The 13,094-nt window shown below is 40.9% G+C and overlaps 1 protein-coding gene across 2 annotated transcripts in view; it reads left to right on the forward strand.

Moving 5' to 3' along the window:
* FAM120A (family with sequence similarity 120A) overlaps window positions 1-13,094 on the forward strand; it is a 112,174-nt gene that overhangs the window by 13,321 nt on the left and 85,759 nt on the right. For both annotated transcript variants that reach the window (XM_006754437.2, XM_006754438.2), the window contains exons 2-3: window positions 4,113-4,359; window positions 8,303-8,385. In XM_006754437.2, coding sequence (XP_006754500.1) covers window positions 4,113-4,359; window positions 8,303-8,385 — 330 coding nt within the window. The remainder of the gene's footprint in view (window positions 1-4,112; window positions 4,360-8,302; window positions 8,386-13,094) is intronic.

Genomic DNA, 13,094 nt, shown 5'->3' on the forward strand with positions numbered 1-13,094 from the left:
CGTTCCAGGGAGTAAAGATTATGTACTTAAGCATGATTGTTCGTAGTTAAAGTGATTAATTTCCCGCCTGGCGGTTAAGAGGTTTTATTCCCGCCCTAACTTCAGGGGAAAATCCCTACCTGGGGAAACAACCTTTCTCAGAGAGGTGACCTTGGTTAAAACACATAGTGCCAAGAAGGTGACCAAACATATTAAGAACAGTATGCCATATACGCCAGGTCCCTTGAAACAGCAAGGATGGACCGGCTCCCGGCACTCCCTCCCAACTCGGTGGGATTATTTCAGATATTTTACAATACAGTTCGATACATTTGTCAATCTGCATTCTGTCCTGGTTCCCCTGCCATCCTGGCGGATATTTTAAAAATGTGTGTGCATTGAAGTTCATTCCCTATATGAGATGTACAGTCATTTGACTTTGGACAGATACATAGTCATGTGTCCCCCACCCAGACAGTTAGCACCCATTGGAACCTTGCAGTGTTTAATGCCATGTTGCCTTTCCTCGCATAAAGACATAGTGGGTTTTAATCTTGGGGAAGAACATTAGAATTTTAGAAATCAAAGGAACCTTAAAAGATCCACTAATTTTACATTCTTACTAGGCAAGTTGGGCATCAAGCCAGAATTGGAACCTAGACATTTTGGTTCTGCTCCCCTCCCCATCTCTGAGATGGGCAAGGTGAGCAAGACAGGCACAGATTGCCTCACTTCGCTCTAATTTAGGCCTCAAGTCTATGCTTATAGGCGTGATTTCTTTATTTTTTTGTTTTAGGAGCTTAATCCTAGCAGACAAGTATTTGTTTAATGTTGGATGAGCTTTGGGGGAATAATTGGAGGTGTTGTTAATCATTTGCTAACTAGTATTGTGAATTATTAACAGTTCATTCACCTTGCTTTTTTTAAAAAAATATTTTTATTGATTTCAGAGAGGAAGGGAGAGAGAAATAGTAATAGCAATAATGAGAGGGAATCATTGATTGGCTGCCGTCTGCACGTCTCCTACTGGGGATTGAGCCTGCAATCTGGGCATGTGCCCTTGACCAGAATCGAACCTGGGACCCTTCAATCCACAGGCCAGTGCTCTATCCACTAAGCCAAACCGGCTAGGGCCACTTTGTTTTTTAATGCTAGTCTGAAACCAAATGTTCTGAGTGAAGAAGGAATTGTATTTGGGAAAGAGGTGACTGTGGAGTGCTCCACATTCCACTCTCTGGAGGCAGATGAAAGTTCTCTAGAAGTCTCCACGGATGTTGGCTTTCACTGAACAGAGTATATCTTGTTAATCTTTATAGGTAGTTTAAAGGCTCTTTGGGGGCCCCTGAAATGAGACTCTCCATTTTCATTCTTGTGGTGCTTGCCAGGCACCAAGCTGGACCCTTGACATACAGTTGAGTAAGCTTTGTACCTTGTCATCTGTCAAGAGAGGATTTGAAAAAAGGAGCATTTAAAAGAAGGAGCGTGTGAAAGAAGGAGCATTTGTCCCCAGTTGGTGGCACAGATGTGGCCAGTATGGGCATGGCTCACACTAGTGCTGTTTCAGCTTTTTATTAATTTTTTTCTTTTAAAAGTCTCTTAGAAGCATAACTGTACCACTCTAACACAGCTATGGTGGTTTTTGTCTTTTTCCTTCCAGTCTTTTCCCATAGTTTTACATGGTTGTATGTACAGGATAGTATATTCTGAAATGGTTTTTGTTTAGTATTTTGTCATAAACTTTTTCCAAGTTTCTTCACAGCATCATGTAGCATGTGTATTTACCCAGCTCCTTATTGTTAACTTATTTTTTCTCATAAGAGTCTACCCCGATACTTTTTATGTTCCCAGTGTTTTTTATTGGGCACATTGGTTTCCTAGGCTCTATTTCCTGGAGTAAAATTACTAGGTCAGAGAGCATGACCATCTTACAACTCTGGAAATATGTTGCCTATTGTTTTATAACCCAACAGCCTTCCTTGAAATCGTGTCAGATTAGACTGATAAACTGCCTACTCTGCCGCCATCACCTGTTACCACTTTCCCCAGGCTCGGTAGGGTGGGGCTGCACACACACCTCCGGCCGTGCACCTGGCTCTTCTGATGGAACTCCCATCTAGGCAGTGCCCGAAGGGCAGCCCCTTCTCGCCTCCAGTGGTGGTGAGGATGATGTGGTAAGAATGCAGTGAGACACGCTGCCCAGTAGCTGGCAGCAAGTGGGCAAGCCACGTCATCTCTGGACTGCTCTCCTGAAGAGGGGCAGGGCCCGTCTCTGAACTGCTCCCAGCCTCGGTTTCCCAGAAGAATGGGTTAATAAACTCTGTTATAAAATATAAATATTGAGTATGTAATACTCAACTTACACGTTAATTCTGCCTTATTTCCTCTGAAAGATGTCTATGGAGCAAGCAGCCACGCTGTCTTTTCTAGAACTCCTTGCAGAGGTGGGGAGCAAGGGTGTGGTAACTCATACCCTTTCATTTCAGGGCCTCTTAAGAGACTTTAACAGTAAGTCTTCTCTTACATGGAGACTTAAGATGTTGGCAAAATATCCAGGACCTAGTGATTTAGAAATGCTTTGAAACATCGCTGTACATATATAAAGTTCTACTAGTATATAATAAGTGAGTTGAGGTAGAGAGTTTAGACTTGAAAGTTATCCTTTTCAGAATGTGAGGAGATGAAGCTGGCCTAATTTAGTTTTTCTTGTTTATACTTTTCTATTTTAGTGAATGTACAATATTTTTAGATTAAGGGATATAACAAAACAAGATTTTCCTATTCTAAGACATAGAACATTAGCTGACTAATTGTATATTTTATTTTTTCTTACAAACTGAAATATCTTTATCAAAAACTTTATCTCAGGAATACAGAAAAGTTTTTTTCCTTTAAATATGCATCTTTAAGAAGTTTGCCTCTAAATGAGATTTCATTATAACTAACTTTCCAATAAAATTTGGTGACTGCTTCTGTTACAGAAATCAATGAAAAATGAGAGTGACTCCACAGTGACATCCAGTAGGTGACCATTGAACACTCAAACTTAATTCCTAATGTAATTTAATTCTATGTAGCCTCATATTGGACAGTGGGGTTGTAGAAATTTACACCTAAGGGCACATGATTTTCACCTTTAGCTGAATCACCTGATTTAGTTTAAAATTATGTTTTCTAAAATACTTTATTATAGGAACAAAAACTGCAGATTTTAGTTGAGTGAATGAGTTTGGGAAACAGCAAGAGAGGAATTGACTGTTTTTAACTTTAAATATTTTAGGAAAATGTTTTTCAGTGCCTTTGGTGTGTGTTTAGGAACAGAGAGGATCCAGACGCCTTTTACTTTTCCCTGGGACTTGCTTCTCAGCCCCTCCTTGGTATGTCACAGACACTAGAGATAGGCGGGTGACTTTTTGCAGTGGGCGAGCCAGTAGACAGACGTAAGGAGGCTTTGGCTATAGTTTTCATCACTAAAAAGGCAGTAAATTTAGACTTAGTCCCCATGGTGGTTCTGAACCTGGTGCCACATGACTCGGACTGGTCTTTGCACAGAATAAGCATGTGACCATTATTTGGGGGTAAATGTGTTCATTCTTGTTATTATCCCCATATGCTGAATGCTTCAGAGTATTTAACTATAGGAGATGGAAATACTTGACTTTTATTTTTTTAAAACCCTGTCTGATTATTTTCCTATTTGACACATTTGATCTACTTTGAAGAAATTATTTTGGTTTCACTGAGAGTAGCTGGCTTCTCTGTCATCTTCCTTCCCACTTCTTTATTTTCCTGTTCTCTTTTTTCCATCACTCTCTTTTACTTCAAAATACTGGGTTTGGGGCGGGGGTCAGGGGGCTTATCATTGTATATTTGTAAGCAAGATGATCTTTGACCTTGACAAGAAATAAAAAACTAATTTGCAGTGTGGATGGATGGGATCATATGTTATTGACAAGGAGATGATTTCCCATTTGAGCAATGTGCTGCACACTTTATTATGGCACTCTGGGCCTTCTGGCTGTCTTGGATATTTCCCATATCTGCAATTTTTGGATTCTGTATAGACATGTCTGCACATTGAGCATGTGCTGCTGTGGTGCCCGGCCTCTGATCAAATGTCCTTCTTGCTTGCACAGGTTGCACAGAGCATCGAGGACCATCATCAAGAAGTCATTGGTTTCTGCAGAGAAAACGGCTTTCATGGTTTGGTTGCGTACGACTCTGATTATGCGCTGTGCAACATCCCCTACTATTTCAGTGCCCATGCCCTAAAACTGAGCCGGAATGGGAAAAGTCTCACCACAAGCCAATACCTGATGCATGAAGTGGCCAAGCAGCTGGACCTGAACCCAAACCGCTTCCCTATCTTTGCCGCTCTGTTAGGTAGGTGGGCAGTGTGAAAGCTACCTCAAGTCATAAAGGAGTTCTGTACCAAGAACACACTGATATTTTAATTTCTAAAGCTGGAGTGTTTTGGATTCAATCTTAACTTCAAAAGAACCAGGGAATGGGTTCCTCCTCAAAAGCATTTCTTTTTTTTTTTTAAACTGAGCTTTTTTAAAAAATATATATATTTATTGATTTTTTGCAGAGAGGAAGGGAGAAAGTGAGTGATAGAAAGGTAGAAACATTGATGAGAGTGAAACATCGATTCAGCTGCCTCCTACACACTCCCCACTGGGGATGCACCCGCAACCAAGGTACATGCCCTTGACGGGAATCAAACCCAGGTCCCTCCAGTCCGCTGGCTGACACTCTATCCACTGAGCCAAACCAATCAGGGCTCAAACGCATTTCTTAATATTATTTTTGCATTGCTCATAATGTGCTTCTTTTGTTCTAATGTGTTCATTTATGTATTATACTGTCCAAGCTGAACAACTAATTTTGTTAATAAATTCACTTAAAGTTTGGGCAAAATAACAGTTTAAAAAAATCACAAATGTTAACACAGCCCGACTCTGAAAATTAGACATTTAAACCTTTGGCATAAGTTGTGTTTCTTATAGAAGAAAATCTGCTGTGGTTCCCGCCCCCCCCCTTCACTTTGGGGACGCTCATTACTTTAAAAGAAAAGCAACAAAAGTAAACTATCTTACCTTGTTTACAATGCCTACATTTTAAGTAAATATATACATGTCTATAAAAACTCCCTTGGAGAAATTCCTTATGTTGAATACATAGAAAGGAAAGGAAGAAATCTTATTTTAACTAAAGGATATTATAGTTACTTTCTTTCTTTTCTCTTTTGTTGGTTTCTCTGTCTGTATGCCTGTAACTACTTGAATATCCACTTCTAGGTTGCTGCCAGTGTGTAAGAATTGTGTCCACAATATAAGTAAGCATGTTTTGAGCAGTATAAATATGTTTTGAGCAAAGCCCTCCTGTGATTAAAATCCATGAGCTGCAGTGATGGGATTGAGGGCTATTTGTAGCACATAAACCCTTTGTGAAAGATTTGTGGCCTCAAGAGAGTGAGATCACATTGTACTCTCAGTTTGTATCTGTAGAGGTTAGTGGCCCAATCTGGTTGTATGGAAATTATATTGTGGAGCATTTTTAGAAATTTCTAGTTATCAGATTTTTATGAACATTCTAAAAAAGTTATGCACAATTAGAAATTATTGTAAACAAATTTTCACATTTTACAAGCCACATATTTTCACTTTATTTGGTGTTAGCAAATTGTGTCACTACCATAATCGGTCAACAAAATTCTGATTTCATAAATTGTCTTTGTTTGGATCTAATCCCGTATATGTGTCTTTAAGTTTGCACATCTCTGTTTTCTCACTGTCTTCTTAGGCAACTTATGTGACTTGAGATTGGAGGATTAAAACTAATTTTATAAATCTGCTTTCATATTTTTAAATATCTATATATATAAAAGCCTAAGTGACTGAACAACCGAACAACCAAACGACCAGTCAATCAAACGACCAGTCGACCGGTCGCTATGGTGCGCACTGACCACCAGGGAGCAGACGCTCAATGCAGGAGCTGCCCCCTCGTGGTCAGTGTGCTCCCACAGCAGGAGTGCTGCTCAGCAGACTGACAGGTCTCTGTGGTCCACCAGCCTGGCAACAGCCACTCACTCCCTCAGTAGTCCTGCAGGTCCAATCTCTGGAGAAGGGCCCAGGCACCAATGGACCATTGCTGCCAGCATGATCCCGACAGCACCGCTATCCTCCTGAAAGTCAGCCTCGGGCACCATGGTCACTTCCCTTCCCTAGACGCTGAAACGATATAAAAGCGGCTGCCAGGTGGCTCCCGACAACTGGCACGAAAGTCCGTGGGACGAATCCAGATGCCAGCCTGGCAAGGGCATCCCAGAGGGCTGATTGTGTCCCGGCCCCCACCCCTCATTCCCCTCGGGACCAGAGCTAGACACAGGGCTCACAGCTGGGTAGCGCTGCTACAGTGGTGCAAGCCTCTCCTGATCAGGACTGACTGGGCGCAAGCCTGCGGCAGGGGCAGTAAGGCTGGGATGAGCAGGATTGGCAGGCAAGAGCGGCAGGCGGCGTTGGACTGTTGGTTTAAGGCCCAGTCCCCACAGGCTATGCCAAGGAACCCCACCCCTGCACAAATTTGTGCACCAGGCATCTAGTTAAAATATAAACGTGTATTTCTCTGATGTTAAAATTGATTATGTAGATGGTCACATTACAAAAAGTTTTATATGTACTTAAACGTTATGTAAAATGACTTGGGGATATTAACTGATTTTTAATAAACTGGAAAAGTGTATGCTTTTAGAATTGGAATGCCTTTGCTAGTTTGAGATGTAGAAGGATAGTTTTTTTTTATTTAAGAAACATTGACTATATTTCATGGGAGATAATGCCAACTCATTCTCTTCTAACTACGTTATTTTGTGGAATTTTAAAATAATTGAAAGACAATCAGTAGTTACATATTGAATAATTTAGTAATGAATTAATTTAGGGCTTGGAATTTCTTGACAGGCAAACTCTTAATTGGGTGGGCATTTTTATTTTAGATTTTGGGTAAAAGTTCCAAAGTCCTCAAATGAGAAAGATTATATTTTTCATTTTTGTAGTAGAAAGTATAGTTACATAAGTTGTTTTGCTTTAGAACAGTTGGGTGCAATATTCATGTAACGTGTATTTGACTCATGTTTTAACAGACTATTACTGATGTAATTGGGTGAATTTTTTTTATATAAAAGCTTTAAAAATATCTCAGACACTTCATACGTCACAGTAAAGTTCTATGCAATCTGTGAAAAGTGGAACACAGTGCAGAACAGTTACTAGACAGGACATAGCTAAGCTCCTGGGCATGATGGCAGTTCACTTCTGTGTCTTGTTTTGTGTGTTTAGAATATTATGATCAGGCCCTGACTGGTTTGGCTCAGTGAATAGAGCGTCGGCCTGTGGACTGAAAGGTCCCAGGTTTGATTCCCGTCGAGGGCATGTACCTTGGTTGCGGGCACATCTCCAGTGGGAGTTGTGCGGAAGGCGTCTGATTGATGTTCTAACTCTCTGCCTCTCTCCCTTCCTCTCTGTAAAAAATCAATAAAATATATTTTTTTAAAAAGAATATTATGATCAGGAATGCTGCAAATAATCTCACCCTGTTTTGCTTTCTGTTAGCCAATTAATGAGTCTGCTGTCCACGTGGTGGTGACTAAATTATGATATAAAAATCACAAAATTATTTAGGAAATTACTGCTTTTAAATTGCACTGAGATAACTAACAGATTGAAGATGTTTATATATTAGGCAGCAAGCACTAAATGAAGGGAGAATGTTTCCCCAAAATGTAGCTTTTTAAACTGTATAGAGTGCTCAATTGTGACATAGCCTTGCAATAGGGTGCACAGCTGAATGACACTGCTTGGTGGTGTTAAGATCTGTTCTTTGTCACATCTATTTGTGGGTGGCGGTAGAAATTATGGGAGGAGGGTGTTGATCCATGCCACGAGTCATTGCCACCTAAATTTTATAATTGCAGATTTTTACCTTTGCTGTTGAACTGGTTTACAGAATGCAATCTTCATTTGAACCAATGAAAACTTGTATCAAGTTGGCATTATCAGGCTGTGCTTAGGTTGTTACACAGTGTGCTCAGTGTGGGTGCTGCTGGAAGTGTACTGCAAATTCACGTTGTAGTTAAGGCAACTGCAAGAAGTGGGCCTGCTCTGTGCTGCTTTATATTAAAAGATAAAGAAGTATTCCCAATTTCTGTGTGGAAGTTTTATGTGGTTTGTCAAATGAGGTAATCTTAGGATTCTAACTGCAGTGATCATTTCCCTGTGTCACTATGGTGATGGCTTTTTTAGGTTCCATGTTTGCCTTCCAGGAAATCACATTCTACCTGATGAAGACCTGGCTTCCTTTCACTGGAGTCTACTTGGTCCGGAACACCCACTTGCCTCACTTAAGGTACAAATTCATTTCATTTCCAACATTTATAATATTCAACTGTTGATTTTGTTGTTATTTTAATATAAATAATGTTCCTTTATTGTAGAAGGAACCATGCCACAAAGTTAGCAGTGTTGTGCTTTCCCCTAACTTCAGGATCTGCCTACCTTAAAAAGTAATCTGCCTTGGCTTATCCCCAACACATATATTTTAGAGAAATTATAAATGTCCTTAAAAATTTCCTTAGAGGAATTCTTCATGCCCTATACCCAGAAGTTGGAGTTCTTTCAGCTAAAGATTTTATATATTAATTTTCTTACTTACAAATACGAGTTTTTCAATAGGTGATAGAGTCACCTCTACCTTAGATCAGTGTGTTAGCCTGTACCTATGTGTAGCCTCTTCCAGAGCCCCCTTGCCTCTGCCTCTTCTCAGAGCTCCATCCAAGACTCAACCTTTGCACTTCTCCCTTTCTAATTTAATATTCTGTAGTGTTTACAACCCTACCTTCCAATTCACTGATTTTTAGTCACTCACCTTCCTTTAATAGCATTACCTTTTCCTTAGGCAGCTGGAAACCAGGGCATCCTATCAGGTCACATCAGGAACAATTCGTTTTAATTTACCTGGATTTTTTCTAATGCTATCCCTAACTTTATGTTTTTTTATGTCTTACTGTCTGCCATCAAAAGTCACTGAGCAGTGTTTTTTTACAGGTGTCATTAGGAAGTGTGTGTTCAATCCCAGGGAGGAGGAATCTAGGCTGGTTCCCAGAGAGTAACATGCTAGGGTCCCAGAAACATGGATTGGACAGAAGTGTGAGGTGGGGACATATGGCAGGGCTCTCGGCAGATATCGGGGTGAAGTGTTGGCTCAGAAGTTCTCTTCCCTCTCCAGCTTACTTGATGAGGTGCTGTGGGCATCAGCTGCACTGGCTGCCCAGTGTCTAGCCATCTCACAATCCATACCCACTGGGCCTGGGCCCTGTTTGGGTTTCATGTCATACATAGAGCCAGCTTCCAGAGTGAAAAGCAGCATAATTTGAGGCACTTTGAAGGTCTATGGCAGGGGTGGGCAAACTTTTTGACTCGAGGGCCACAATGGGTTCTTAAACTGGACCGGAGGGCCGGAACAAAAGCATGGATGGAGTGTTTGTGTGAACTAATATAAATTCAAAGTAAACATCATTACATAAAAGGGTACGGTCTTTTTTTTCAATAGACAAAAGCATGGATGGAGTGTTTGTATGAACTAATATAAATTCAAAGTAAACATCATTACATAAAAGGGTACGGTCTTTTTTTTCAATAGTTTTATTCATTTCAAACAGGCCGGATCCATCCGGCCGGCCGTAGTTTGCCCACGGCTGGTCTATGGTTTATCTTACATCGTATGCAACTTTATCTGAGCGAGGTAGGACATCAGATCCTTTTTGGAATCCTATTTGAGAGTAAGTTGGGTAGCCCTGGACGGTTTGACTTAGTGGATAGAGTTGGCCTGTGGCCTGGAAGGTCCCAGGTTTGATTCCGGCTGGGGAGGTTTGCGGGAGGCAGCTAGTCAATGTTTCTCTTTTATCGTTGATGTTTCTATCTCTTTATCTCTCTTCCTTCCTCTCTGAAATCAATTAAAAATATGTATTAAAACAAACAAAAAAAATGTAAGTTGGGTATAAATTGTATATAAATAGAAAAATGGGCTTCATTTATTCTGAGTTCTACCTTTTAAGGCATTAGGAGGTAGCAGTTTGGGCACTACAGACCTTTCAACTGAGGAGTTCTTCCCCCTGTATTTGTGTTAATTGAAGTTAACTCAATATATTCCCTTCTCAAGAAGTCATCCTATAGTTTTGTAAGAGCCAAGCAGCACTTCTAAAATCCAAGGACATTTTGGGCTCTAGAGCAGCGGTTCTTAACCTGTGGGTCGCAAGCCCTTTGGGGGTTGAACGACCCTTTCACAGGGGTCGCCTAAGACCATCGGAAACACATATATAATTACATATTGTTTTTGTGATTAATCACTATGCTTTAATTATGTTCAATTTGTAACAATGAAATTGGGGGTCACCACAACATGAGGAACTGTATTAAAGGGTTGCGGCATTAGGAAAGTTGAGAACCATTGCTCTAGAGGAAATAATGTTAGGGGCCTGAAAGGTTGAGAAAAATAAACCATTATGTAATGTGGAGGTGACAGCTACTTAGAATCTCACTCCTGGAAGATAACCACTTTTAATAGATTGATACTTGATCCTCCAGAATTTTTAAAAAATGTACATTCTATTAATTTGTCATTATAATGTCACTATCATTATGCACATTAGCTGTACATTCTTAACGATCCCAGTGGGACTTTAGTGCACTGTACCACGCTCTCAGCTTTTAGATTGTGAAAACCTGTTTTTAGTTAAGAAGTTTTATTTTAAATTTATATATGGAATCCCTAAAAAGAAAATATAAAACCAAACTCACCAGAGTTTTACTTGTTTATGCCTTTCCATTAGAGCTTCCTTCCCTGTTCCCCATTGGTTCTCAAGTGAAGGTGGAAAGTTTGAAGTTCCAAGGAATCTGCTGGAATGGGTGCAACTCAAGTATAGCTTTTTTGTCTGTTTTACAGATGGGGTAGGGGTTCCCACATCACATCTCTGGGAAAGGGTCAGAGTCTTGGGCAGGATTTGTGCTCCCCAGTTGTTACAGATTGCTTTCAGCTCGCCTTGTCCTGGGAGGGACTGGGTCTGCCAGCAGATTCTTCCCAAGCGAGCTGGAATGCATGTTCCATCCAGAAGGAGCAGAGCTGAGGCATGAGAGGGGAGACTCTGAAAAGTACCATGTTTACCGTGCCCAGCTTCTGAGGCCGTGGGTGTCAGGAAACAAAGGGAAGCTCGACTAGTGGCATTTCTGCTCTCTCTTTGTCTTCTCATGGCCTGGGAGCTTCTAGTTTTATGTTAAATTTAGCAGTATATTTTCAGTCTTTAAATAAGTGTGCAGAACATATTTACCTTATTTCCGCCCCCGTGGATCGGGAACCCCGGCGCTGTCCATAGCAGGCCTTCTCTGTCATGAATGGAAGAGATCATTTGTATTGGAATAAGGCTCTCCTGGTGGTTTTCCGACCTTGTCCTCACACACACCCTGCGCCTCCCCAGTGGACCCTGCACACCGAACACTGAGGCAGCTCACCCTGAGATAGGGCCTTGCTTGAGACGAGACAAATCTGGGACCAGAGGACATGTGACAGAGTTGGAACTTGCCATCTGTAAAACAGACAAAAAAGCTATACTTGAGTTGCACCCATTCCAGCAGATTCCTTGGAACTTCAAACTTTCCACCTTCACTTGAGAACCAATGGGGAACAGGGAAGGAAGCTCTAATGGAAAGGCATAAAAAAGACAAATCTGGGACCAGAGGACATGTGAGAGAGTTGGAACTGCCATTCTTAGTTAGAAAGCATCTCTGTTTTTATGATAGCTTTCTTGAGACAGTTCACTTATCATAAAAATCTACCCCTTTAACACTCAAAACCAGTGGTGTTCACAGAGCTATGCAACCATCATCACTACGTAATTTTAGAATATTTTTATCACCCCAGAAAGAAACCCTGTGCCAGTGGGCAGTCACTCCCCACTTCTCACTCTCCCCCCTCCTAGCGGCCACTAATCTGTGGATTTGCCTCCTCTGGGTATTTTTTATAAGTGGAATTATGTGACTTCTTGTGTCTAGCTTTTTTAATAAGCATGTTTCATTTATGTTGTAGCATGTGTTAGCACTTCATTGCTTTTATGGCCAAATAATATTCCACTGTATAGATATAACTACCACAGTTTATTTATTCATCAGGTGATGGACATTCAGGTTGTTTCTACCTTTTGGCTATTGTGAATATTCATGGACAAATCCATGTGTGGAGCTAGCTATGTTTTCATTTCTCTCAGGTATATACCTGGGACTGGAATTGCTGGTCAGGTGGTAACTCTGTGCTTAATATTTGAGGAAAACAGCGGCTACACTGTTTACTTTCCTTCCAGCAATTGTGAGAGCTGTGTTTTCTCCACATCCTCACCACTTGTCATTGTCTGCTGTTTTATCTTTAGCTGTCCTGGGGGTATAATGTTGTTTGGTTTGCCTCGCTGAGGACTGGTGATACTGAGCATCTTTCCCTGTGCTCACTGGCCAGTTGTATGTCTTCTTTGAATAAATATCTATTCAGATCCTTTATCTATTTTTAAATTGGATTATTGAGTTGTAAAAGTTCTTTTTAATATATTCTGGATCTATATCTCTAATCAGATACTAATTTGCAGGTACTTTCTGTGGTTGTCTCCACATTCCTTGATGGGGTCCTTTTGATAACTCTTTTGAGACTCAGGCCACCTAAATGTACCACTTATTACTGCTCATAATCACTCCACTCAAGTCACTTTTGTCATTTGTTACAGCTTTGGGGATCTTATCAGTCTTTCCCGTTGCCTTCCAGAATCCTCTGGGAGCTCAGTGTACTGGAGATTGCCCACAGACAACATGCCCTTTGTGTCCCTTAACTTCAGTGGTCTACCCTCTACTGTATTGTAGCCTTCTAGGCCCAGAGTCATACATTGGCTTTTCTAGCTGAAGCTTTAATATCCCTTCTTTTCTCTGTCACCACTGCCTTCTACCATTAGTATTCTCATAAGCTAAGACTTTGCTCTTTGGCCCTCCTGGGGCCCTCTGCCCATTTTCTCACAGATTCTCTTT

Source organism: Myotis davidii, unplaced genomic scaffold (assembly GCF_000327345.1).
Source record: "Myotis davidii unplaced genomic scaffold, ASM32734v1 scaffold353, whole genome shotgun sequence".
In the NCBI taxonomy this organism is placed as follows: domain Eukaryota; kingdom Metazoa; phylum Chordata; class Mammalia; order Chiroptera; family Vespertilionidae; genus Myotis; species Myotis davidii.